Source organism: Lates calcarifer, linkage group LG6 (assembly GCF_001640805.2).
Source record: "Lates calcarifer isolate ASB-BC8 linkage group LG6, TLL_Latcal_v3, whole genome shotgun sequence".
NCBI lineage: Eukaryota > Metazoa > Chordata > Actinopteri > Centropomidae > Lates > Lates calcarifer.
Genome location: NC_066838.1, coordinates 10,149,805 through 10,173,724, shown reverse-complemented (window position 1 = coordinate 10,173,724; position 23,920 = coordinate 10,149,805). Strand labels below are relative to the sequence as shown.

Genomic DNA, 23,920 nt, shown 5'->3' with positions numbered 1-23,920 from the left:
CACACACTCACACAGATGCACACACAGTCATCTCTATTCTCACTTTCGTCAGGGGAGAGAGTCTCTTCTCTCTGCAGCAGGCTTCTTCTTCTCATCGCTTTCTCTCTCTCTCTCTCTCTCTCTCTCCCCCCCCTCCCTCTCTCTCTCGCTTTGTTCATGCTGTGTTTGCTGTGCTCTCTGTCTGAAGCAAGCGCCACACTGGAGCACTAATGAGCAAGGCTGAGAGCAACCCAACACAGATCTCCCATCAGCTGAGGAGCAGCAGCAACTCTGACGGCATCTGAGGCAACGAGGCAGAGGACTGATCTGCAGTCAGCGTGGGGAAGCGGCTGTAAAAAAAAAAAAAAAAAAAAGAGGCGAATGACAGCCCTGGGAAAGGCGTAGGAGAGGTCGTGAGGTGGCTTCAAAGGCAAATTAGCAGCCAGTTGATAGAGTTGAGAGGAGAGGACCGCTCCAGTGCAACAGCCCCGACCTTCCCCACGCTCGGAGGCTGACCCTCAGCGTGCTCTTTCTGAAGACGAAAGGACCTTTCCCCTCCCCGAGGAGCTCAGCCATGGAGGAGATGCTCACCTGCAGCCGGAGCCCTTTCTCTCAGGTGTTTGGGCGTCAGGGTCAGCTCATGCAAGCCAGTGAGTGTTAACATCCACATAAAGTCTGCAAAATAAGTTTTATCTACCTTGTTTGATTCTGACTGAGTTTAACTTGACTGCATGCAGTGAAGAAAATTTAAGAAATTTAAATCCTGCAATGCTGTTATGCAAAATTGCAAGTATTTAAGGAGGCAACAGTTGGAAGTGTGTGTCCCACTTTCAACAAAAACCAGTAGGAAATAATGTTTCTTGACATCACTTTCCTTTTAAAGCAGCTTCTGGTGCAATTTACCATTAAGTTCTCTCAATATTTTAAATCACTTTTTTATCCATTATAAGCTGCATTAATGTGTTTGGTATACATATCTGTTACATTCTGTATGTATTCTGTTTATGTTTTATATTTCTTCAAACAGCATGCCTTTCTCAAATGTATGGTTCTTTCTCACAGATATTACATAATACATTGAGCCATATGAGTTATACATCAATACTGAATCATCTATAGTGTAATGCTGTTTAACACAACAATATGTTACTGTTGATAGACTGTGATGCTCCTTTTCATGCACAGAAGAGATGCCAGGAGTGAAAGTGTGTGTGTGCAAGTGGGTTTGCAGGAACAGACTTCACCTTTCATGCGTATGGGCAAAATCTTTAGATCTCTGTCTGACCAGACATGCCACGGATCTAAAAAGAAAACAAAATTAGTTGTCAGCAGACTAAAATTACAGTTAACGTTCAATAATTGTTCACAACAGTTTGAATAACTGACAGATAGATGTGTCACCTTACTTCTTTATTAAAAAGGAATGCGTATTGACCTTATTCACTAATTAGCAAGTAATTCTGCACCGAATGCTGCACCAGCTCTACAAATTAATTTTTGTAGATTTCATCTTGGCAAACATGTCTGAGGCTGCTGAGTGAATTAGCAAATGAAAAATAGATGATGTTTGCTCCTAATTATGCTTATGCACTTTATGGGAATTCTTAATCAACATTTGAAGAGATTCTACGCAGTTCAAGTGCCAGACACCCACAGCCCCCCATTCAGGCTCTGCCTATGTGGGTGCATATACTGTATGTATTATCTGTGTATGTGACCTGCTTAGGTGTGAATTATATGCTTCATCAAATCTCACAGCATGACAAAATCTGCTTGAGGTGGTCCCTTACAAGGTGTCACATAATTCCTAAAACAGAAAATGGCGCCATTTGGCCATGGCTGACCTGATGTGAGACATAGTGAGTTGTGATTTCTCACAGGTTTTCTGCAGATTCAGATGATTGTATATACATGCTTGTATCTGCTGGGCAAGCTCATACACTGTGGTACAGAAATGGAAATTTCCCCCTTTCAGTTCTATTGCCATATAAGGCAGGACCTTGAGGTTTTTTTTTTTTTTTTTTTAGTGAGTTGAGCTATATCTTGTCTGATTTCATTTTCTCATTCATGAATAAAAATGGCTCACTTTTAGGCTGCTTTTGCAACAGAGAAGCAATGGCCTCTCCCTGGCCTTCCTCAATAATGTAATTCTTTCAATGACATATCGTAGAGCAGAAACTTGCTTTTGTTTCCTGTTTGTTGGAGTCCTCAGTTGCAATCACAATGGCTTAAATTGGACAGGTTTCCGGATTTGAACGATTGAAATGATTTCTCACTGAGTGGTGCATCCATACAGAATGGAGAACGCAGCAGGCAGTGCAACACCGGGGAAAATCAACAGAAAAGACACGACTGGTTAAATGTTTGGAAGCATGTCAAGCTTTCTTTGTGCAATTTGCCTCTGGACTATCACATACTGAAAAGCTATCCACACTGAATATTCAGGCTTTGTTGCACATTTATTTTACATATGCCCACGGGGTATTATTGTATTCCATCTCTGTTGCACCCCCCCCACTTCAAACTAAACTTAAAAACAACTTAAAGCCAAACTGCTCATTCATAGGAACTCCCCTCCAACGCCTGTTTATCAGTCACAGCGTAGGTGAGAGTGCTGGGTGAAAACGACATTATCATTGCATGTGCTGTGGTGAATTACAGTCAGTCTTTCGCTCCCCAAGTTATCTATGCTCTTTGAAGCTTGTGCTGCACGTCTGCGATTTCGGGTGCGGGAGAGAGGGAAGTGAAGGGGAGATAGAGGGAGGGGAGGGGATGGGGGCAAGAAAGTGAGCAAGCCGCAAATTGTGTGAATAAGGGATGGGTGTTTTTTTTCTTCTATTTTTAGCAACAACCTTATATACTGTTGCACAGCTGCTGGAAGACTAATCCACAGTAGTGCTGGCTCGCAATATCTGAGCAGTAATTATAGGGGGGGATTTTTTTTGTTATCTTTGGCTGTCACCCATCATTGGATCAGAAGTCCCTCAGCTATATGCAAAGGCCTGCCTGAATTGCAGAGAGAAAATCCATTACATGAGTGTTGCACATGCCCAAAGACTTGAATATTAACAACCTTCTGGTGGTACCCTGACAGAATAAACACTTGACAGAATTTTTTTTTTTCTCATGAATCACATTCACGTGGCAGTGCCAGGTGCATAATCCTGCTACAGTTCTCTTGCTCCCCACTGGTGGTGTGATTTGTTCTGTGTTCACTGTTGTGATGTGTTGTCAGAAACTCCTCTGGCAGCCGGCAGCCAACGTTTGTCGAGGGAACGTGACGATTTAGTTTCCTGTCGTTGAAATAGTTAAAGCATTTTGGAGAGTTCATTTCTTGTGTCTGTGACTTTTCAAGGTTAGTCCATTCTAGGTATAGAACACTATTTCTACCAGTCAACCCGTGTATGTCATTGTGCTATCGAATACACTCCACATTTTTTGCTCCTCTAATAGAAATAAGAAGATCTTGTTCCTCTTGAGGATCAACTCCCAGTGTAGTAATCTCTGTTTTAAAGGGCCAATAAGCAAAAGTTTACTGCTCAATAGCAGAACAGTATATGAAACATACCTGCAGGGTGTTGATGGGATCAATTCAGGGTGTTGATGGTATTGTGGATCAATAGTATCACTTCACCAGGACCTGAGGTTTCTAGCTCTCAAATCTCAGCTCCTGGTTGTTACTCAGTTCAAACAAATACATTGTTTCATGGCCCAAATTCCAGATATCAAACCTGGTCTGTCTGAAAATAAATCAGTATGTAAAATATTTATATACAACACTAATTTTGACAGTTCTTTGTTTCCATTCGTTGTGAATTTCTTTTGTTGTTGAGGTGGATTTTGTTGTGTTTAATGTTGCAGTGATACAGTGAAGTGAAGTGCTTTCAGTAGTTCTCTAATGTGGTGAAATACACAATTTTGTCATGTCATTTCTGCCTACAGTATATTTTTATACACATATAAAGAACATAGCAAGTGATAAATGGAGAGTAGTAGTAGTAATTCCCTTTGAATATCTTACCAAATACATATTCATTTTTATTTACAGAAAATACATTTATCTGTGAAAACAGATCTGGACAGAAAGTGACAGCCTTGCAATTATGAAGACATATAGTTGCTGATAAAAGTTTGATATTAAGGCTGTATTTCCAGTAAAACTACAGTGAGATTGTGACTTTCAGAAACAATGTAAATACTTAAGGCGAGTGTATATTTTCAGTTTAGCAGTCAAAGTTGGAGAGTATTTCCTTTCTTACCTATCACTTTACCCTTGAATATCCCCTTAATACCTCAGTAAACCGTTAGTAAATCCCTACTCAGGAGAGGTGAACGTGATTTGAATTTTTAATACGTGACCACTGCAGGTGTAGAACATATTCTGGTCCTCTTTGAAGTGATTAACTCCTCTCCTTCTTCCACTTATGTTGTGGTTCCAGTGCAGTCACAGATTCCTCACACCTCCTTACCCGGTGGGCTTTCCTGCAGTAAGAGATTAGCTTCATGCTCCTAGTGTTGCTAATCATGTAGAAGGAGTCACGTTGCAAGAGGTTTGCCGGTGTATAGTCAGTGTGTGCACTCAGTAAGGTAACATCATTTTTTTTCCAAGTGCCAAGTCATAGATTTGGGCTGTTGTCGCCATTCTGAGTTATACATTATTTTTATTTATTAGAGTTTGCTCCAAAGGGAAATTGTTGATTGATGAAAATGAAATGCAGCACTAACTGCATCTCTGCTAGATCTCTGCGTTGACACTATCGTTCACACTCTATCTACTGCCATTAAAGTAAAATCATGTAACCTAATTGAAGAAATAAAGCCTTGGGAGATACATTATCACTCAGCCAGATTTCATATTATTTCACACTGTCTCAGTCCGTAAGGGAAAAATGTGTCACCATGCCAAAAATAATTCAAGTACTGACATACACCACAATCATAACTCCTGATGAATGTCAAAACATGCTGTGCAGTACTTTGGGGTACACATTGCTGCATACTTTAAGAGTTACGACACTTTGCTGGTGTTATTTTAGGTATGTTGGGGTAATATGTGTTTGTAGTTTGTAGATCTACGGGAAGGGTTGGCGTGCGTGTTGTAGAATTTGAGGGATATACAGTTAAGTGTGGACCTGTAGGGGGGACTGAGTGCATTTTGTTAGCAATAAGCAAATTTGTGCTGGAGTACCTTATTTGCAGCTGACCTTTTTATAAAAGTTTGGATATTTAAGGGGAATATTTCAAAGTACTAATTTCTATACATATTATGTATTATACCATATTATATATGTATCTTTATTAATATTTAATCTATGAAATTTGTGAAACATTATACCAAGTACACATTCTACAAAGAGCATAAATAATGTTGCATCCCTTAGAAGACTGCACTTTCCTTGTGCTCACAAACTCACAGCAAGCTAGTGAGGACATAGTGTTTTTGCAGTGCAGCATTATGGCTTATTGCAGCATAACTCGGATAATATTATTGAGACTGTAGCTTCAGTAAGCTTTTTTGTTGCGCGCCCATTTTCACCTCAGTGGATGTCTGGTTTCGAGTTGGGTTAAACAGTAATTTTATGCCAAACACAACTAACAAAAGCAGAGGTCTGTCTCGCAGGAAAAGGAGGAGATTATAATTACGCAACAACCCCTGACGTACCTGATGTCTAGACCTATTATTGACAGGTCAGTCACAGATGAATGCAGGTCATCCGTCTGCACCAGTGGGCCTACACTTCCTCACATGAGTGAGAAACCCTGATACTGCCATCCGTGAAGCTAAATCCTGGGCGAGCTTCAGAATCACGTGAAATATAAAGCTTGCCACTGTGTTCACCCAGCCACCCATGCAGAAGACCTATGAACTGTGCAAATAATAATGTTTTTGAATTGTATGGTAGTAGATGATGGGTGCTTGAAACTCTTCAAATGTTTCCTCAGTGACAGCAAAAAAAAAAAAAAAAAGAAAAACTTTGTGTCAAGTTGTTCTGGGAATCATTTTTATAGAGAACATCCTGCTACCAAGTTTATCATTCAGAACTCCACACAGAGGAAAACTGCTGTCAAGGCAGTCATTTGACTTAAAGCGGCAGACCATGGGACACCTGGTGCGCTCTGACAAATTTACAATGCTTCCCCCCTTCTCCCACCCATTCCTGTGCTTAGAATTGGACATCTCCAGCTTCCATTAACCTTCAGATGAATGAGCATGCTGTCAGAGGAGCCTGATTGAAAACAGAGTTTGGGTCAGCAAGCTCTGCTTATGCATCCCCTCGCCTCATACTACTTGTCCTGTCTTCTATCCTCTACTGAACCACCTCTCTAATGTGAACTTTGTGTGTGAACACATCCTGTCAGACATAGGGGTCATTCTGAATACAGATTACATGTGTTTAAGATTGTCTTGGTATTTTTCCTATTTCCATTCTTCTCAAGAGTCAGCACTAACAAGAGATAAAGGAGCCATTGGTCAGGTAAAATAAATAAATAAATACTTTAGCCCACTGATTTTATCTAAAGTGCAATGAAAGACATTATATCTAATACTGTAAAGATGTGGTACTACTATAGTAAAGCCATAACAAACCCTCAAGGATATTACAGCAGATGGTATCTGTGCTTTGGAGATTCACACATATGTCTCAATTCATGCTAAATTTGTCTCTGTAACACTGCACTTTTTTCCGCTTGCTGCTTCACTTATTACCACCTACTTTGATTTGCATATACATTTTAAACAGCAGATCATGAACCCACCATATTCACTGCATCTGGAGCAATTTGCATTTGGGAGGTTACAGCTTTTGATTAATGTGTAGTTTTTCTGCATCATTATTGCCGTCTGTCTACTATCGTCAGCTCATGCATAGATTTTTCAAATACATCAAATAAAGCTTGCCCCCACAGTTCTTACGGTACCCACTATTCACCGTGACTGTTATTTCCTAGCACTTGGTGTTGTCAGGCATATTCATCTACTGTACACGAGTGCAGTAATGTTATTTGCTACCTTTGGGCCTGAGTTATGTGACAGTAGGTTATTCCTACCTGATAAATGTATAAAAGCAATACAGTATTGTATTATATTGCTATCCAAAGCAACTGAATATTAGCTAATTTTTATGCGTTTTGGATAATCCAAAAACCTGTAAGAAAAGGATGTGGGCAGAGAACAAAAAGCACAATGTATGTTGTATATATACTTGTTTTTACCGAGATTACTGAGAGGCTTGGTCCTGCTATAACACAGGACAGGTGATGAAGGCAGACATTTTGAGGACAACCTGGCGGATGAACGTGGTGGTGCACCGGTGCACCTGGGGGGGAAATTTGTTTGACGCAAACTAACCCTTCTAGCGCCAGGAAGTACGGGGACTACTTTTTGTCGAAGAAAGAGTTCTTTAAAAAATGTTTGCAGCGTTTCCTTTTGATAACACAGCGCAGGTGTTGGAAACAGAGAGTTTGAACAGTCTGATATGAAAACAGTGATGCAGCAAGAGAAATTAGTTTACTTTTCACGTGCTAGCTCTGCAAGGTCTAGGAATAAACGGACCTGCATCCGCTCCAGTTGGTGAGCACCTGTTTTGTAAGCTTAGTTTTGTGGCCTTACGAACGACCTAACAATAACGAAATGAAGTTTTAATGGGAGTTACAATAAGTCTGCTCAGTGGCACAGAGGAGAGCAAAGAACAAACATCTGCTTTAAGGTAAGACAACCTGCTTTTCTGCTCAGTGTTGACACTAACGTTTGTGAATGCTTTAATTAAGTGCAACAGTTTGTGGAGCTCAGTGATCAACATTTTGCTAATTGCTAAGCGAATGATTGCCACTTAGTGTAATTCAGTTTTGTTAGTGGTGACAGACTGATACATTCAGATGTAGAACACAACATTATATTGTGATTTATTATAAACAGACGTATGAGTTTTTCACAGGTGCGCACAGAGCCTTTGATTTCCCCCCACAGCTGATTTAATTTTAGTGATTAAATCCTGGATTAATGCGTACAGGTGCTTTTAAGCGAAGCTCTTGACTGAATGCAACCCTGCAGTTTTACACCAGTTGTTTATGCTTTTGCTGGCAAACAGCATGAATTTCACATAGGCTACCAGTATAGAGGTTTTGGGGTTCTCTGCTGTACTCTGGTCGATGTATACTGCAGAGATGGAGAGGACAGTAGAGATGTTGGAGTTCGAATTTCTCTCTCTCTCTCTCTCTCTCACTCTCTCTCTCTCTCTCTCTCTCTCTCTCTCTCTGTGTGTGTGTGTGTGTGAGAGAGAGAGAGAGAGAGAGAGAGTGAGTGAGTGAGTGAGTGAGTGAGTCTGTCTTCAATTAGAGATGTGTGTGAAAGCAGTGTAAGTTTCTGGAAAAATGTAACAATTCCCATTTCCTACTATTGTGTGATAAAGTACTTGTACTTACTTGTACTCACCCACAGATTTTTATTGTATTGCTTTTTGGTGTAAGGTCTTTAATTAATTAAGCAGGCCTGCATTTGTAGAGAAATATAGTATTTAGTAGTATTAGAAATCCAGAGGGCACGTTTGAATTAGACTGATATCAAACACACTGATAAACAGCTAAAAGGAGCTGAGTGAAAACCAGGGTCTTCTCTGAAAGATTTTGGATGACATTTATTTTAATAAATGTAATTTAAGCACTGATTGCATGCAAGTCTTCCAGTTGTCTGGTTTTTGAGGATGACATTGCCACTATAACTGCACAGGTGTTGGCAACAGAATCCAACATAAACAGTGCACGCAGAAACTCACTGCAGCGTTCTGACTTGATTTTAGTTGGCATAAGAAGGAAACTGGTGTGCAAACTATCAGTCAGCTCTCAGTGGTTCTGCGATTATCATATCAGCTAACAGTGGTGCACAGCAGCACCACAGGCCAGCCACAAGCTGACAGGGCTGGATGTTAGCCAGTAGCCAGGCAGCAGAGGCATTCAACTGTTGCCTCTTCTTTTCAGCCACTGACTGTGACCCATAAAACATAGTTGTACTTCATCAGCTTTGTTGTACTTTTTTAAATATACATTTCCACTGATTAAATTATATAAGATTTACCTCAATATCTGCTTACTTTTAAACATTTATGCAAACTAGATGTCATGGTATGTGGATTTATTAATGTTAAATGGTGATATTCAGTGTTTCAACTAATACTTAGAAACAATAAGAAAGTAGGTGTGGAACAGTAGACATTTTGATTGGTTACAGCAGGAAAAGCACAGGTGTAACTAATAACAGGGAATGTAATTATAGGAAGAGTTAATTGTAGTAATAATGACACCTGTGGAGTTCCTATTATGATGTGTCAAAACATCTGCTCTGAAAAACTGATGTCTAATTTTACAGATGTAATTTAGAGCTGCATAGAATGATTATTTTATTTATAACCAATTAATCTGCTTATTATTGTTTTCAGTAATTGATTTATCATTCATTCTATGTCACATCAGAAAACAGTTAAAAATGCCCACCACAATTTCCTAGAGCCCAAGTTTATATAATCAAATGTGTTGTTTTGTACAGGCAACAGTCAAGCAGCTAAAGCTGTTTAATTAACTACAATGTTTAGACAGGGAAAAGCATCAAATTTTCACATTTAAGAGGCTTAAACAAGAGAGTTTTGGACATTTTACTTAAAAAAGTAACTAACAAAATAGTTGCCAATTAATATTCTATCAGTGACTAATCATTGCAGTGCTGTTAAAATTAAGGAAATTCAATCTAGAGCTTCTAACTGCTTCTGAAAAAGTTCAAATTAAATTTCTGTTATCACACATTTTACATTGACTGCCACAGATTTTCCAATAAGTATAAGGGGAAGTCTGAAGGCACAGAGTGCATGGGGGAGTTTTACATCCGGTCCTGCTTACAGTACAATTGAGGGATTCAGAATTAAAAATGACAAAGCGTCAGTTTGACTCCATTTGAGTGATCACTGAGAGTCACGCTGTATTTTAGGGACAAACAGTTTCCCTCGTTGGTTTTCTGCAAGGCAACTCTAATCCTCACTAATCACCAAAAGTTGATTATGTTTGCAATTGTGATTGTTTCACAGCGTGTTTCATATTCTCTGGTATTCAGAAGACACGTGTTTTCTTTCCCCTGTTGTTTTTTCTGTCGGCTGCATTTATCTGCAGCGGCAGGTGGATGATGCGTCAGCAGCAGCATGTGATTCCTCTGCCAATCACGTCAATCCTAGTCTCTAATCCTTCACTTTCCTGCTTCTAAATCCTCACTTCAGGCGTCCGTGCTCTCCCATCTAGACAATTCATCTCCGCCAAGCTTTCCTCTGTGAGATGAGAGATCGCTGATGAGTGATAAAAGCTTAGACTTTAATCCCAAACACATACAGGATTATAGGACAAGTGTTGCACTTTTGACGTAAAGCAATAGCGCCTGCTGTGACTGAGAACATGAGGTAGAAACTTTTGTAGTTCACTTCTGGTAATAATTATTCAAGAAAACATCCAAACGCACTAAGTAGCTGTCACATTAATTTCAGTATTAGCAGTAGTAGCAGTCTACAGCTATGGATGGATTCTTGAATGAACCTACCGGGCACACACCAAGAGGGTTGGGGACCCCTTGTCTTCACCTGCAAAATATCCCTGTCACAAAATAACTGAAATGAAATGCAAAATGACCACAAAGAGACACAAAAGATGAAAAATCTCTAAAGGGGGATGCAAAACATCAACCAAGAGATGCTAATTGTCCAGAAAGAGACACAAAAGCACAACTAGGCACAATATAACCACCAAGAGATGTAAAACAGGTACAGAGAGATGCAAAACCTTTTCAAAAACACAAAATGACCATGAACCACACAGCTTTGTGGCTCATGGCCATTTTGTGTCTCTTTCAGTGTGAGGGTCTTGCAGGAGTTTAGGGCCTTGGGGCCCACTGTATCATAATCTGTTCATGTCTATAGTGATAGTTAGCTGACCTCTACTATTCTATTTGGAACATTATCACACTCACACAGTAAGAAGGTTCCTGATTCACACTCTGGTTTGCCCATGGCTTTCCTGTGCCTGCGGGGGTTTCCTCCGTGCACTGCGGCTTCCTCCCACAGTCCAAAGACACGTAGGTCAGGTTAACTGGTGACTCTAAATTGCCCATAGTCTGTGGTGGATAAGTGGCGTAGATAATGGATGGATGAACATCATAGTACTTTTCTTCTTATATACTGTTGTTGTTGAAACAATTTGCAACAATTTTAGCTACTGAAACCAACAAATTGATGTGGAGAGCTGTGTTTTTTGGAGTCTTTAACACTGTCATTTGTTTGTCTTGCTTTTTCCACTCAACTTACACTGTCACTAGATATCACATTAACAGATAATATTAGCTGTTCCACCTCATCCTCAACTGTCTTTGAGATTAAATTGCATCACAAATTAAAATGGCTGCTCTAAAAAATGATGTTAAAATGTTGAACTCACCACAGTAGATAAAGAAAGAAGCATAATGCAGCCCTTGGCTTATAGCAGTGTGTTGGGAAATGAATGATGAAGCCGTTATGGAGGCCAGTGGCTGCAGAGATTTTAACTCCTGCTGTGCATTCAATAGGCATAACACACAATATTTTGGTAGAACACAAAGTTCTCCTTTTTGGTCCTCAGTGACACATACCGTCCCCTAGAAACTGCCAACACTTACTTACTTTAGCTTGAAAAAAATAATGGGAGAGAAAGGAAGTCTATAGATGTCAGCACAAATGACCAAATAAACATTGCTTTTATTGCACATGGGCAACCACTAGACAGAAAACATAATGCCTCACCAAGTGTACTAAAAGGCTAATGAAAGAATGAAGATGCTTGGTCAGTATGATGACCACAAACACATTTTTTCTTTCCACAGATATATTGCTGTACATTATGGATATTAAAATTATGTTCTAATCAAATGTTAACCATTAATTAAAAGCTGAATACTCAATTGAATAGTATTTATCATGTGTCAGGTGCAGGTTATCAGAGAAAGAGATGATAAAAATGTTGTACTGTTTCATCAGTCGAGGTTAGAGGAGTATGTTTCATCCTCCGGATGTGTGTAGAGGCTTAAAATCTCACCTTCCACTGTAATTATCAGAAGCCCCACTGCCTAAGGGAGTAATCTCACTCTAGCTGAGGTGTTAGGATGGCACAGCACAGCAGGCTACAAAACCTCACAGAGCTGTTAGACTGAACTGACCCCAAAGATTGGTCAACTCTGAACAGTAAAGTAGTTAGTGTTGGCTTAACTCCAAGTTTTGCAACAATATCCAGAAGAAACCAAACTTGACATATTTGAAATGTCTCAAACAGACATATGGAAAACTTAAAGGGTCAGTTCATCACAATTATGTATTAAAAAGATGTCTTCTCAGTTGCTATCTAACCAGGCAAATAGTTTTGGTGTTATTGTCAGTGTTCTGAGATTTCTCTCTGAGACTTCTGCGGTGACCCCAGTACAGTGGAGATTAATAGAATTTCATCTGTGGTGCTCACAGTTCTGAAAAACTACATTTAAAATATTAAACAGCAACATGTTTTTCCAGAATCATTGTCCCTGTCACTCTGAGTAATACACAACCCTCACTGTGGGTAGTTATCATTGGAACTGTTTTCTACTGAAAATTTACTCCCCGCTAGAGCCCGGCCATTACACGGACATGAACATGTTGTCAGCCATTTTTAGTTTGTCTCCGATAAATGGATATTGATATATGTCTGCAGCTAAGAAATAGCAGGCTGCAGCTAACAGCTGCTTTTTAAATTGATCAATCTTCTGATTATTTTCTTTGTTGATATAAAGATTAGTTTGAAGAAATTGAACCAGAAACAACTTTAGGTATTTTTACTTATAAAAAGCTTTGAACAGTTTCAAATTTCAAATTTCAGCATTGCACCCCAAAAACCAATAGAGGAAACATTGTAATTACTATAATTATGGTGTAATTTAAAACACTATAATTAATCATCTAATTAATTAATGGACTAATTGTTGCAGCTCTAGAGTAACAAGAAATCACGTTAGAGAAAAGCCAAAGATATCCATCCATCCATTATCTGTACTGCTTATTCGTTAAGGGTTGCGGGGAGGCTGGAGCCTATCCCAGCTAACAGTGGGCGAGAGGCACGGTAAACCCTGTACGGATCACCAGTCTATCGCAGGGCCAACATATACAGACAAACAACCATTCACACTCACATTCACACCTACAGGCAATTTAGAGTCACCAGTTAATCTAACCTGTTTTTGGACTGTGGGAGGAAGGTGGAGTACCCAGAGAGAACCCACGCAGGCACAGGGAGAACATGCAAACTCCACACAGAGAAGTCTTTCCAATGCTCATGGACACTGGATAAGTAAAACCAAAACCCAACCACTGGCATACCACTAGATAAAACTAAAAGTAAAAAGTCTGTTTTGTCATTTGGGTGAACCTACCCTTTAATGCTGAAAAATGCTTTCCTGGTCATCACTAGATCATCTTATTTCTTGATCATGTCTTTGTAGGTAACTGTGCAAGAAATAACAATGTAACACAGCAGCTTAATGAGCATATCCTTGAGTTGTTAGTGCTCTGAAACCATTTAAATCTCCTTTAATTAGACACAGGTCCACAGAAGTCGTTTCATTAAATGGCTGTTCCCTGATGAAATGCAACATTCACTTTTAACTTAAACATTAAACCCTGACAGAGGACTGTCATTATACATGTAATCCCTCTTGTTTATGTTTTGGCAGCAGCTTCCAGCCCCCACAGCCAAATCAGCAGGGATGACAGTGAAAGGAAATGGTCTTGTCAAGTGTGATTCATGCCCCCCCTCCCCAACTCCCTCTCTCTCCTGGTGCCAGTATGCAGACTTCTCTAGTGTAGTTGGAGAAGCTGCGGTACACCAGATATGTCTACTCACATTACAGACTGCCATGCTTCCTATTCACAGCATCATTTTCACTGACCAACACCTTTGCCATCAAAACACTTTCAAGAATATTAAAATTTCATGCATCAAGAGGGATAGAGAGGAGCGGCACCGTGATGTGTGGGTGTAGGTGGTTGGTCCTTTTTATCTGAGAACACAAGGATATTATGACCAGTTTCTCTAGTCAGACCGTGCTTTCATTTGCCATAATGTTTTTACTAATGCACTCAGCATTAGTCATTAACTGTGTGTCTCTAAGTTCAGAGAAAGTGCATAATCCTGTTAGAGAGCATTTGAAATCATTTCACAGCAAGAGCAGTTTAGTCTTTAAAATTCACATGGCGCCGCAGAGAAAATAAAGAGTGCCGCTTTAAAAAAAATTCTGCCTCATGGACGTGAGACTCCAGTGGAGTGCTCAGAAGTTCAACTTTGAACTTAAGTCGGAGGTGTTTATCCTGGGATGCACATTTTAATCATCATATCTGGGCAGATTCAACAAACAAATGAAAATCTGTTTTTATACCAAACACAGACAAAGATTCATCAGCCTCTAGATACTTGGCCTAGATCCACACTTTGACAGTATTTACAAAGACAGATCTTATAGTTTAGAGATGTGCTGAGAACGGCACACAGTCAGACCACCCAGTATCTGTGAAAAGACGATCACTTCATGTTCTAAAGGCATAAAAGGCAGACAGAGTTGACATAACAGTTTAATGTCATGTACTCTTTGGCAGAGGGGCCTGTCTATTGAATCCTTCCTGTTTGTACAGAGCTTTGTGTTGGCTGTGACCGAAATCAAAATCAACCAGAGACTACAAAGCATTAGACACAAGACTTTTCCTTTTAACTTAAGAGCCCTGAGCCCTGTTTATGAGCCGGCAATGTTTATGAGGCTGAATTATTAGACGATAAAGTAAATGCACAAACAACATTAGTCCAATTATGGTGCAGCTGTTATGTCCCTTTGTGCCCAGACATCAGATATTGTTTTTATTATTCTCTCTCTCTTTCATGCTGGAATAGAATACAAGCTCAAGCTGGTCTGTAATCCATTCAGCATTTGAGGATGTTGTTACAACTGCAGCAGAAAAACACAAGAATGAGGGCAGGGAGAAGAAGAGAGCTTCAGTCATGTAAAGCTCAGCAGAAATGGAGGCGAAAAATCAAGGGGGCTGCATTCTCTGCTGGAGGGAGAAATAGGCAGATATGGTGAGCCAGAGCTGGATTTTTCTATCATGGGCAAACACACACACACACACACACACACACACACACACACATACATTTTAAGTGCACAGCTAACCACCTCCAGGAAACCACATCCCATTTCTTCTCCTCTCCCTTTGTTCCGTCCATTACAGCAGTAACAGATACGATTAGTGGAGTTTAATGAGCTCTGCAGAGATGAGAGTTCTGCTCGCTGCTCTCTGCTTCACAGCTACAGAACCCCCCAGGGTTTGGCTCCACCGAACAAATGACGTGTGTTCCTCATTGTTTGCACCATCTCTGTCTCCTTATTGCCAGCATGCAAATCTTGTGTGGGGACAGTAGGTGGGAAGTTGGATGACTCTTCCCCACTGTGTACATGCATAATGTGCGAGCATATGCGCAACCTGCTTATGGTGCGTCCATGACCTGCGGTTTATTCATGAACAATAAATTTCTCTCCTGTGCCTTTTTTATGTGAGCATGCAGAATATTACTTAAATATTACTGATGAGGATGATGATTATTTTCCTTATAATTGATTTTTTTAATTAAACGACAGAGGAATCAGTTAGTCCAATAAAATCTCCAGCCATCAGTCCAAAACCCAGTGATATTAAAGTGGAGAAAAGCGGAAGTTCCTTACCTTTGAGAAGCTGGAACCAGCAAATATTTTGAGTATTTGCTTGATATTAGTGCTGCAACTAATAATTATTATCATTATTACTGGTTAGGATTAACTGTTAAATAATCCAGAGAAAAGCATCAAATCCTCACATTTTAGAGGATGTACCAATGCCAGCCTGGCATTTTTGCTTGAAACATAACTGAAATGATGAATCATTAATCACTAATGAATCATTAATCTCACTTGACAAATCAACTAATCATTTCAGCTCATTAAAAACCTAAATCAGATCAGTATTTCCTGTGACCCCCTCCCCCTTTGCCTTTAAAACATCTCTAGTTCCCCACAGTATATCTGTACTTAGGTAGTTTGTTCCAGTTGCCTCAGTTTCTCTGTGGATTCAGGCTGTCTCAGTGTCTTCTGTCTCTTCATGTAATCTCAGACTGACTCTGTGATGTTGAGATCAGGGCACTGTGGGGGTCAGACCATCTACTGCAGGATTCCTTGTTCTTCTTGTCTCTGACGATAAATCGATATATATAATTATCATTTATCAAAATTGATGTTGATCTATTCACCTTCTTCATTTTAGTCACATACAGCCACAAGAGTATATTTGCCTTTGTATTCTTCATAGGTTGTAGTATTATAGACAGTAACTTTTCTGTCAGGTGGTCTAGTCGAATTAATGTGAGTGTAATAAGTCAGGTCAAGTTTGTTAAAATAGCACAAAATTACAAGCGTATCTCCCAGGGCTTCATGGTCTGTTAATCATGTGATTGGTCAGATGATAATTTTGGGTACGGAAAACCTGAACAAAAAACCTTGTTAGGAAAGGAATGGGAGAAACCCTGAGTAGTTCATGGTCATGTGATCGGTTTTGCTTCACTGTGAGTGTGGTGTGGCTAAAATATGTAGTTTTTCCTTCATTTTGAGTCATGTATGACCTTTAGAAACAACTGATTTTTCAGTGTTTGCTGTGAAGGTATTTGGTTCCTTTCGATGGCCCACCTTCATACCTCCCACAAACCTCGACTCTCTAAACCCACAGAGCCACTTCTGAAAACACTCCATCTTCATCTGCATGCACATCAGGTGTCGAGCAGTAATAAGATCACTGATATAATATGCTGAAAGTAGGGCAGTGAAGTTTCCCTTGTGAGACATAACTGCATGTAAACATCACATTCCTATCAGGTCATATACTTTTCATGGGTATTCTGAAGATTTACACTAACAGACAGACTCAGACTTGACATTCATTTAAAGATTGTCTTGCTTGTTCTCATCCTTTATGAGGTGAAACCTGTTTCTCACTCGCTGAGTCAATTCACAGTGTGGTTTAATTCAATGGGAGTGCTGTAAACAACTTAAAACTATTTTGGTTCACAGGCATTAATATTAGTCGGCCAATACTGTGGTGTTTTATTTGTATCATTAGGGGGCAGTATTGTATAGCAGTACTTTTAAACCAGATCATTTACCCCGTGGAAATGTTTCTGTGTGATGCATTCAATGAGGTAAACTCTATGCTGTTAAATATTCAGTTATGTTTAAGTTTATGAACAACTCCATGTTGACCAGATATGACGTTAGTCAGTATTTCACCTGGGACTGTTTACCCTTTCAGTCCTGAGCATATCCGCCTGTTTGTCAGAGCTTAACAAGAGTTGCCTCTGCCTAAAATAACTTTATGATGTTGATGTTAATGATACCATTGATGATCTTACACATACTTGAGTATAGAATTTCATTAGTTTTATCTTTATAGCTCTTACATCCCATCTGTTCCAGCTGCCAGATGTTTAAGAGGTGTATCTTTTTAAACTCTTCTTAATTGTGCCCACATTAAACCACATGCCAGGCTTCTAGTTAAGCACCAGAGCAATTAGTTTCACCCATATGAACACAAAAAGGAGTTCTCCCTGGCTTAAACTCTCTCCCATTATGAGGCTACTAGATACTTTGACGCAAACCTGAATGGGAAATCAGATTTTAGAAAAGCAGCAGGCCACTTCTTTTTGTTTGATGTGTCTGTGGCAGAAAACAGTGAGCAAGTTCTCATTGAGTTGAAACGTGTGAAAAATCAAAAAGAGACCCATGCAGTCTATGAATAAAAGTTATGAGTTTTCTGTCAAACTGGCTGTCAGCTTGTGAAATTATTGCCCACTCTCTCTGCTGACTGCTGAGGGAATGAACTTCAACTTAATTTATTTATACGTCCTTTCAAACCAAGAATGTCTCCAAGGACTTCACAGAGAAAGAGAACGAGCCTGCTTGGATCCAACTAATTAATAATCAATCACAGGACAAGTGAAACTATACATTGTTTTACTGATCCAATAAGTTTTCATGGGTATTGTGAAGATTTTTTGTATCAGAACAAGTATTGTTTGTTTTATGGTTTTTACATGAATATCCTTTTTACTTTATAACAAAATATGCCAAAATACTCAAAAACATCCCTATAAAGGAACTTGACCTTAAAAAATACAGTTTCAAATACCAACATTATGATTTAAATGGGAAAATATCTGATGAAACTTAATAGAAATAAGAATTGACTAAGCATTCAGTGTTTTTCTTTTTCTTCTTACAGCGATGCTTGACAGTGATGGCGCACTGATGAACACTTTTTGGCTGGCAGTGAGATCCAATACCCAGCCCTAATAGCAACCCTATATCACCAAGCCTATTTATCATTGCTACTAACTTTAGACTGCCAGAGAGTGAAGACGTATCAAAGCTTTGAAATGAAAATGATGGTTTAAGATGTATTAGTGAAGCTTTGATACTTTTGATACTGATAAGACTGTCCTTCCCCATTCACCTTACAAGTAGGTGAAGTAATGTCAGAGAGCTACTTGAGAGAATATATTAGAATTAGAAATATACGATAATGTTATTTACAATTTCAACTGAAATATACACTGCTTTGTAACACAGGGAATAAATATTTTTTTAAATCTTTTTTCTACAAAGCTACACTATTTTCACATACTCTGTTCATGGTATGTGCAATGTTAAGTAAAGTTTTGCAAAACTTCACACCAAAATTAAGAACTTGGCTGAGAATGACCTTGTCCTGCTCAGTGCATAGCAGCTAATGCAAGTCTGACATCAGAACTACCCCAGAAATGGATTTTGCCTCATCACTCTCCATATTTCTCAACATTTCTCCAAGATTTCATGTGTGCTGCAAACAGTTCCCGTGAAATAAGCCCCTTTTATCTTGACTTTAGCCTGACTACTGCACCTTATCCTGTTAGGTTTGCTGCATATATTCTTTCAAACATTTTTCAGCAGCAGTGATCTTATTTCCCCTGGTACACACAGTTCTCCCTCCTGAACAGATGAAGGCCTGATGGGGTACTGCTGTGGTCTCTCCTCCTCATTTGTTGTGCTGTTCCTGCTCTATAGGAGGACATGTAAGGTGCTTTGAGATTTGCCTATGCTGACGAGACACGAATAGAAAGGGGGGGTGGCAGAAAGAGGAAAAGCGACAGGAGAGGTACGAGGGCGAAGCCAGGATGACAATTTTATTTTCTTTGCATCCATTGTGACCTAACTACTGCAATCTTATCTTTCTTTTTCCTTCCCACCTACATACCTCTGTCTCCCTTTCATCACTTTTCAGATTTGCTGAAGGCAACCTGCAGGTAAAATCTATTCCAGTGTTCACATGAGGCGCAGAATGACAATCCCTGTAGTTTTGTGTATTTTGCATTTTTATCCTTAGCAGCAATGTCACTGCATTACCCCGTCTGTCACTGTGATGATGTATATTCAGGTACTTTGCTAACACATGATATGATTCAAAGTCACAGATTTTGTGCAAATGCTGTTCATGGCTAATATCAGTCTTTATAGCCACCAAGGCACCTGCTTCTATTGGTACAGATGAGTTATGTAATCTAAGGTATGATGGAATCTCTATTCAGTAATTACAGCTGTTTGGTCTATTGTTGCAACATGTAGGATGACAGTGTGTATATGTGTAGATCCTCAATTGATTTTTGTAGATACACATGAAGGAAACACCTTTTAAGAAAAACACTGGTTGTGTGCCTCATTAAAGTAGTCTATGTAATGTGAAATGATGTATGAGGCTTCCAAACCATTTGGTTACACCTTGTTGCTTCAAAGGCTTAATGATTGTAGTATTGACCCCTGGGCAATTGATGTTTGATGTTCCAGGGTAAAGGTTACTGTGTGTGTGTGTGTGAGAGAGAGAGAGAGAGAGAGAGACCCACCATACTGCAGCAAAAATATCCATATTGATTCAGTGCATAGTGTATGAAGTAACTTAAATGATCAATAGATATGAATTTTAATTTTATCAATGATGTTTACACTGCAGTGGCAGATAGTCTAATCTGCTGTGTTAGTTTTAAAAGGTCTTCATCATATGTGAAGCCTAATGAATTAATAGATTATTTCTCTGATGAGTTATGTTTCAATTTGTGACATAGGCTATTCTCAATGGCCGCTTAAAGTTGCTATATGTATGTTTTTGCTTTCATTACATTTGTATTAACTGCTGTTTTCTTACTGTAATGATGCCCATGGGGAGTATTCTATCTTGTCTGGTAAACACGGCAATGGCTTAACCTCTTGGTAAGTAAGCAGCTGTTAATGCTAACGGCTATGTAGTGTCAGCACCTTTAAACTGAACATTGCAACCTCTATGAAGGATTCACTGCAGGATTGTTATTGATTGCATTCATTTTAGTTTTTACTTAGGTGCAGCTAATAAACAGGCAACTCAGAGCACAACCTCAACAATAAACATAGTTGAATGAATATCTATCTCTGTGTTGATCAAAATGCAATTTTTATCTTTGCAAAGGTAGAATTTATGGCAGAACTGTTGTATTGGATTGCATTAGGTTTCACAGATGTACCCATGTGCAGTTGTTATTCACACCATTATATTTACCACAAAGTTTCTAACAGGTCATTTATAGTGTCTATAGCTGAACCAGTGACAAGAGAATTACTCAATAGTGATCCACCAATTTTATCTGCTTGCCCTACATAGCTTAACCATAGCCAAATCTACATCTTGACATTGCTCTCGTACTCTGTGCGTTTGGCATCAGATTATCTCTTGTATATCTCAAAGGTGTGCTGACTCACACAATTAAAGCCTGTTCAGTTCTGCGTTTTCAGGATGTGAACTGGAAAATTTTGATTTTCAGGCGCCTGCATGATCATTGTTTGCCCAGGAGAGGGCACTAAGAGTAAGCATCTGAACTCACATCTGCCAAAAAATGCAGGAGTGAAAAGGCTTTATACATATCTGCTCCTGTGTGGTTTCCATTTCAATGATAATATATATATATATATATATATATATATATATATATATATATATATATATATATATATATATATATATTAGTAGGCAGACAGAATATGGCTTTTGCTCTCAGATCAAACACAATTAAATATAAACTGAAAATTGGGAAAGAACAGATTCACTTAGAAGCTTGCTGTAGTCCATCTACTCGTGTTATGACAGCGTTTAGGGAGCTCAACTGGCCGCGGTGTCTGTGAACTTAGGCGACCACCAGCCCACTCACGTAATCAAACATCTGACGTTTTGCTCGACTCTCACCTCGAGGGGACACTGTCTTCCTCCTCAGCCCCATCGTTCCCTTCTTATCTCTGCCGCCTTCAGTGCCGACTTGTCAAATTTCCTACTGAAAGCTTGTTTGCTTGGAAATGTCAGCAACGGTGAAAGAATTTTTTGGTTATGTAACACATTAATCTATGCTCTCTCTTTTTTTTTGCGTGGGCTTTTGTGTGTGAAAGAGGCTTTATATTTGCATCCTGAAAAGACCCTATCCAGATTCTTGGCCTAAAATCACCATACTCTGTATGGATTTAACAGGTTGGATTTCTTTATTTGGCAGAAATGTGCCAGTGCATTATTTCAGCAGAACACAAGAGATTTAATGGCTCAAAGTCTGTATCAGATGACCTCTGGACAGAAGGTCAGTCCTTGATCACTGCCACCCTCCCTCCCTTTTTTAACTGACAAAGCTGTAACTTCGAGGTTTTTGGAAAGATGGATAATGAGGCATTAGGGGTTAGTGCAGAAGCTCATGAAACATACAAAAGATACTTATGCTAAAAAGGCGCAAAAATATGGAAATTGCTTTTTTTCAACCTTTTCATTTATCTCAACATTTCCACCATGTGGGTGGCCTCGGAAATAGTTGTGGTGACCTTTCAAAGACTAAGGGGGATTAATGGTAAATGGAAGAGGGTTGAGGAAGTCTGTGTGTGTGTGTGTGTGTGTGTGTGTGTGTGTGTGTGTGTGTGTGTGTGTGTGTGTGTGTGTGTGTGTGAGAGAGAGAGAGGGAGGAAATATGGTGGGGCTGGCTAATTTTTAATGTGGGAGCCTAGCTGGAGAGGAAACCTGAAAGGAGAGGTTGGCCCAGGACACACAAGGGCAAGAACAGGGAAACAAAAACAGGATGGCTCACAGGCCGACATGGAACATTCTGGACCAGAGAGGGCGTTGACAGAGAAAGTCTGTGACAGTGTGACAGTTGGAAACCAAGTTCTTCCACTGTGTTATCGAAGTTGTTCCTGCTTAGTAAGAGGAAAGGAAGAAGAAATATTGTGTGTGTAATGGCGCCCTGGTGCTGAACAGTTTATGATCTACTTAAGCCTGCCTGCACTCTGTAGGGATTGCCTCTAAAAACCTATAATTTTTACTTTTTTATTTCCTTTTATAATACCATTTTCTGAATGATCAGGGGCATTCTCTGTGCAGATTTATTCAGATTTGCCAGACTAATGACTGATACTTTTAATCACTGAGTCAGAATTGAAATCGACCAAATGCTCTGCAAGCTCACAGCCTATTTATGGTTGTCTTATTTTTGTGTCTCCCTCTAGCTGTGCAGTCTCTGAACAGCCTGAATGACCAGATTGCAAACTTCATGGTGACTGGACCCAAGTCTCTTGAGCAGGAGGAGCCTGCCTTTCCTCCCCCTGAGAAGGAGACCCTGCAGAAGTCCATGACCCTGATGAGGCACCTCCTCGTGGATGCTCAGGTAACAAGAAACAGCATGAGTACATTTATGAGCTCATAAGAAGGCAGGTGGGACCAGGCGAAGAGTGACTCCACTTGAGAACTCAGGTAGTATTACAGGCTGGTCACACCAGGTTTTATAACAGTGAATTTCCTCCAGAATTAATGCATTTGCAATCAGAGATGGTGGTGAACTGCTGACCAATTGCAATTCATGGAAGCTTTTATTTTAGCTCTCTATCACATCCTGGATGAAGTCACTGCCTTTTAGCACCACATATTTCCAATTAATCTTGCTGTGCCACACTATGGTACGGTCATGGCACTTATATTTATAGTGTTAAAAAAGATTTCTGAAGTAGATTTTAGTCCAGATGACCAAGCAATCTGAATGCATTAATACAATATATATGTGAAATTGGCACTAAAACATTAAGTCTATTGATTAATCAGTTAAATGAATCAACAGCAGTTTAGGTAGTTGATTAATCATTCCTGTCAGTTGCTTCTTCCAGCTTCTCAAATGTGAAGATTTGCTGCGTCTCTTTGGTTCATAACACTGTAAATTCTGTGTTTTTGGGTTTTGCACTTTGGCTTGTCAAAACAAGTGAACTTCAACTTGGGGGTTGGTAAGTTGAGATGGGCATTTATTTTGTACTATTTTCTGACATTTCATGGACTAAATAATGAATTGGGTGATAAAAAAAATACTTGAGGGATAATCATAATTAGTTTGAAACTGATCATTCATTGCAGACCTATGTGCAATGTAGTGAGATTATTCAGGATTGCTGTTAGACAAGACACATTTAATCCACCTTATAAATTTATGGATAATGTCATCTCAGAGAACAAAGGTCAGAAATGACACACAAATTTGTGAAATCACAACAGAGAAAGACCTAGCCGATACCTGGCAGACTTCTAGTGTGGGAGTACACTTCATGCTTCATTTTGCACCAGCACAAATTGTTTGTGAAGATACAGAATGCTATTTCTGAGCTGCTCCAGCAAAGGGCATCAGATGAAATGAAAATATTGACTGTGTGTAATAGGGGTACAACAACAAGGTTACATTTCCTCCATCAGAGTCAATTGCCACTTAAATTCCCACAGAG

General features: G+C 39.5%; 1 protein-coding gene across 6 annotated transcripts in view; it reads left to right on the top strand.

Annotated features, from left to right (window-relative positions):
• Positions 1–168: 168 nt before the first annotated feature.
• Positions 169–23,920, top strand: part of kazna (kazrin, periplakin interacting protein a) — a 167,018-nt gene continuing 143,266 nt past the window's right edge. For 2 of the 6 annotated variants that reach the window (XR_007813384.1, XM_018688965.2), the window contains exons 1-2: positions 172–629; positions 22,667–22,824. Coding sequence is in view for 5 of the 6 variants with exons in the window: in XM_018688965.2 (XP_018544481.1) it covers positions 554–629; positions 22,667–22,824 (234 nt within the window). In the remaining variant the exon portion in view is untranslated. Of the gene's footprint in view, positions 630–22,666; positions 22,825–23,920 lie in introns of all 6 variants that reach the window. The other 4 variants (XM_018688963.2, XM_018688964.2, XM_018688962.2 and 1 more) reach the window with 4 other exon arrangements.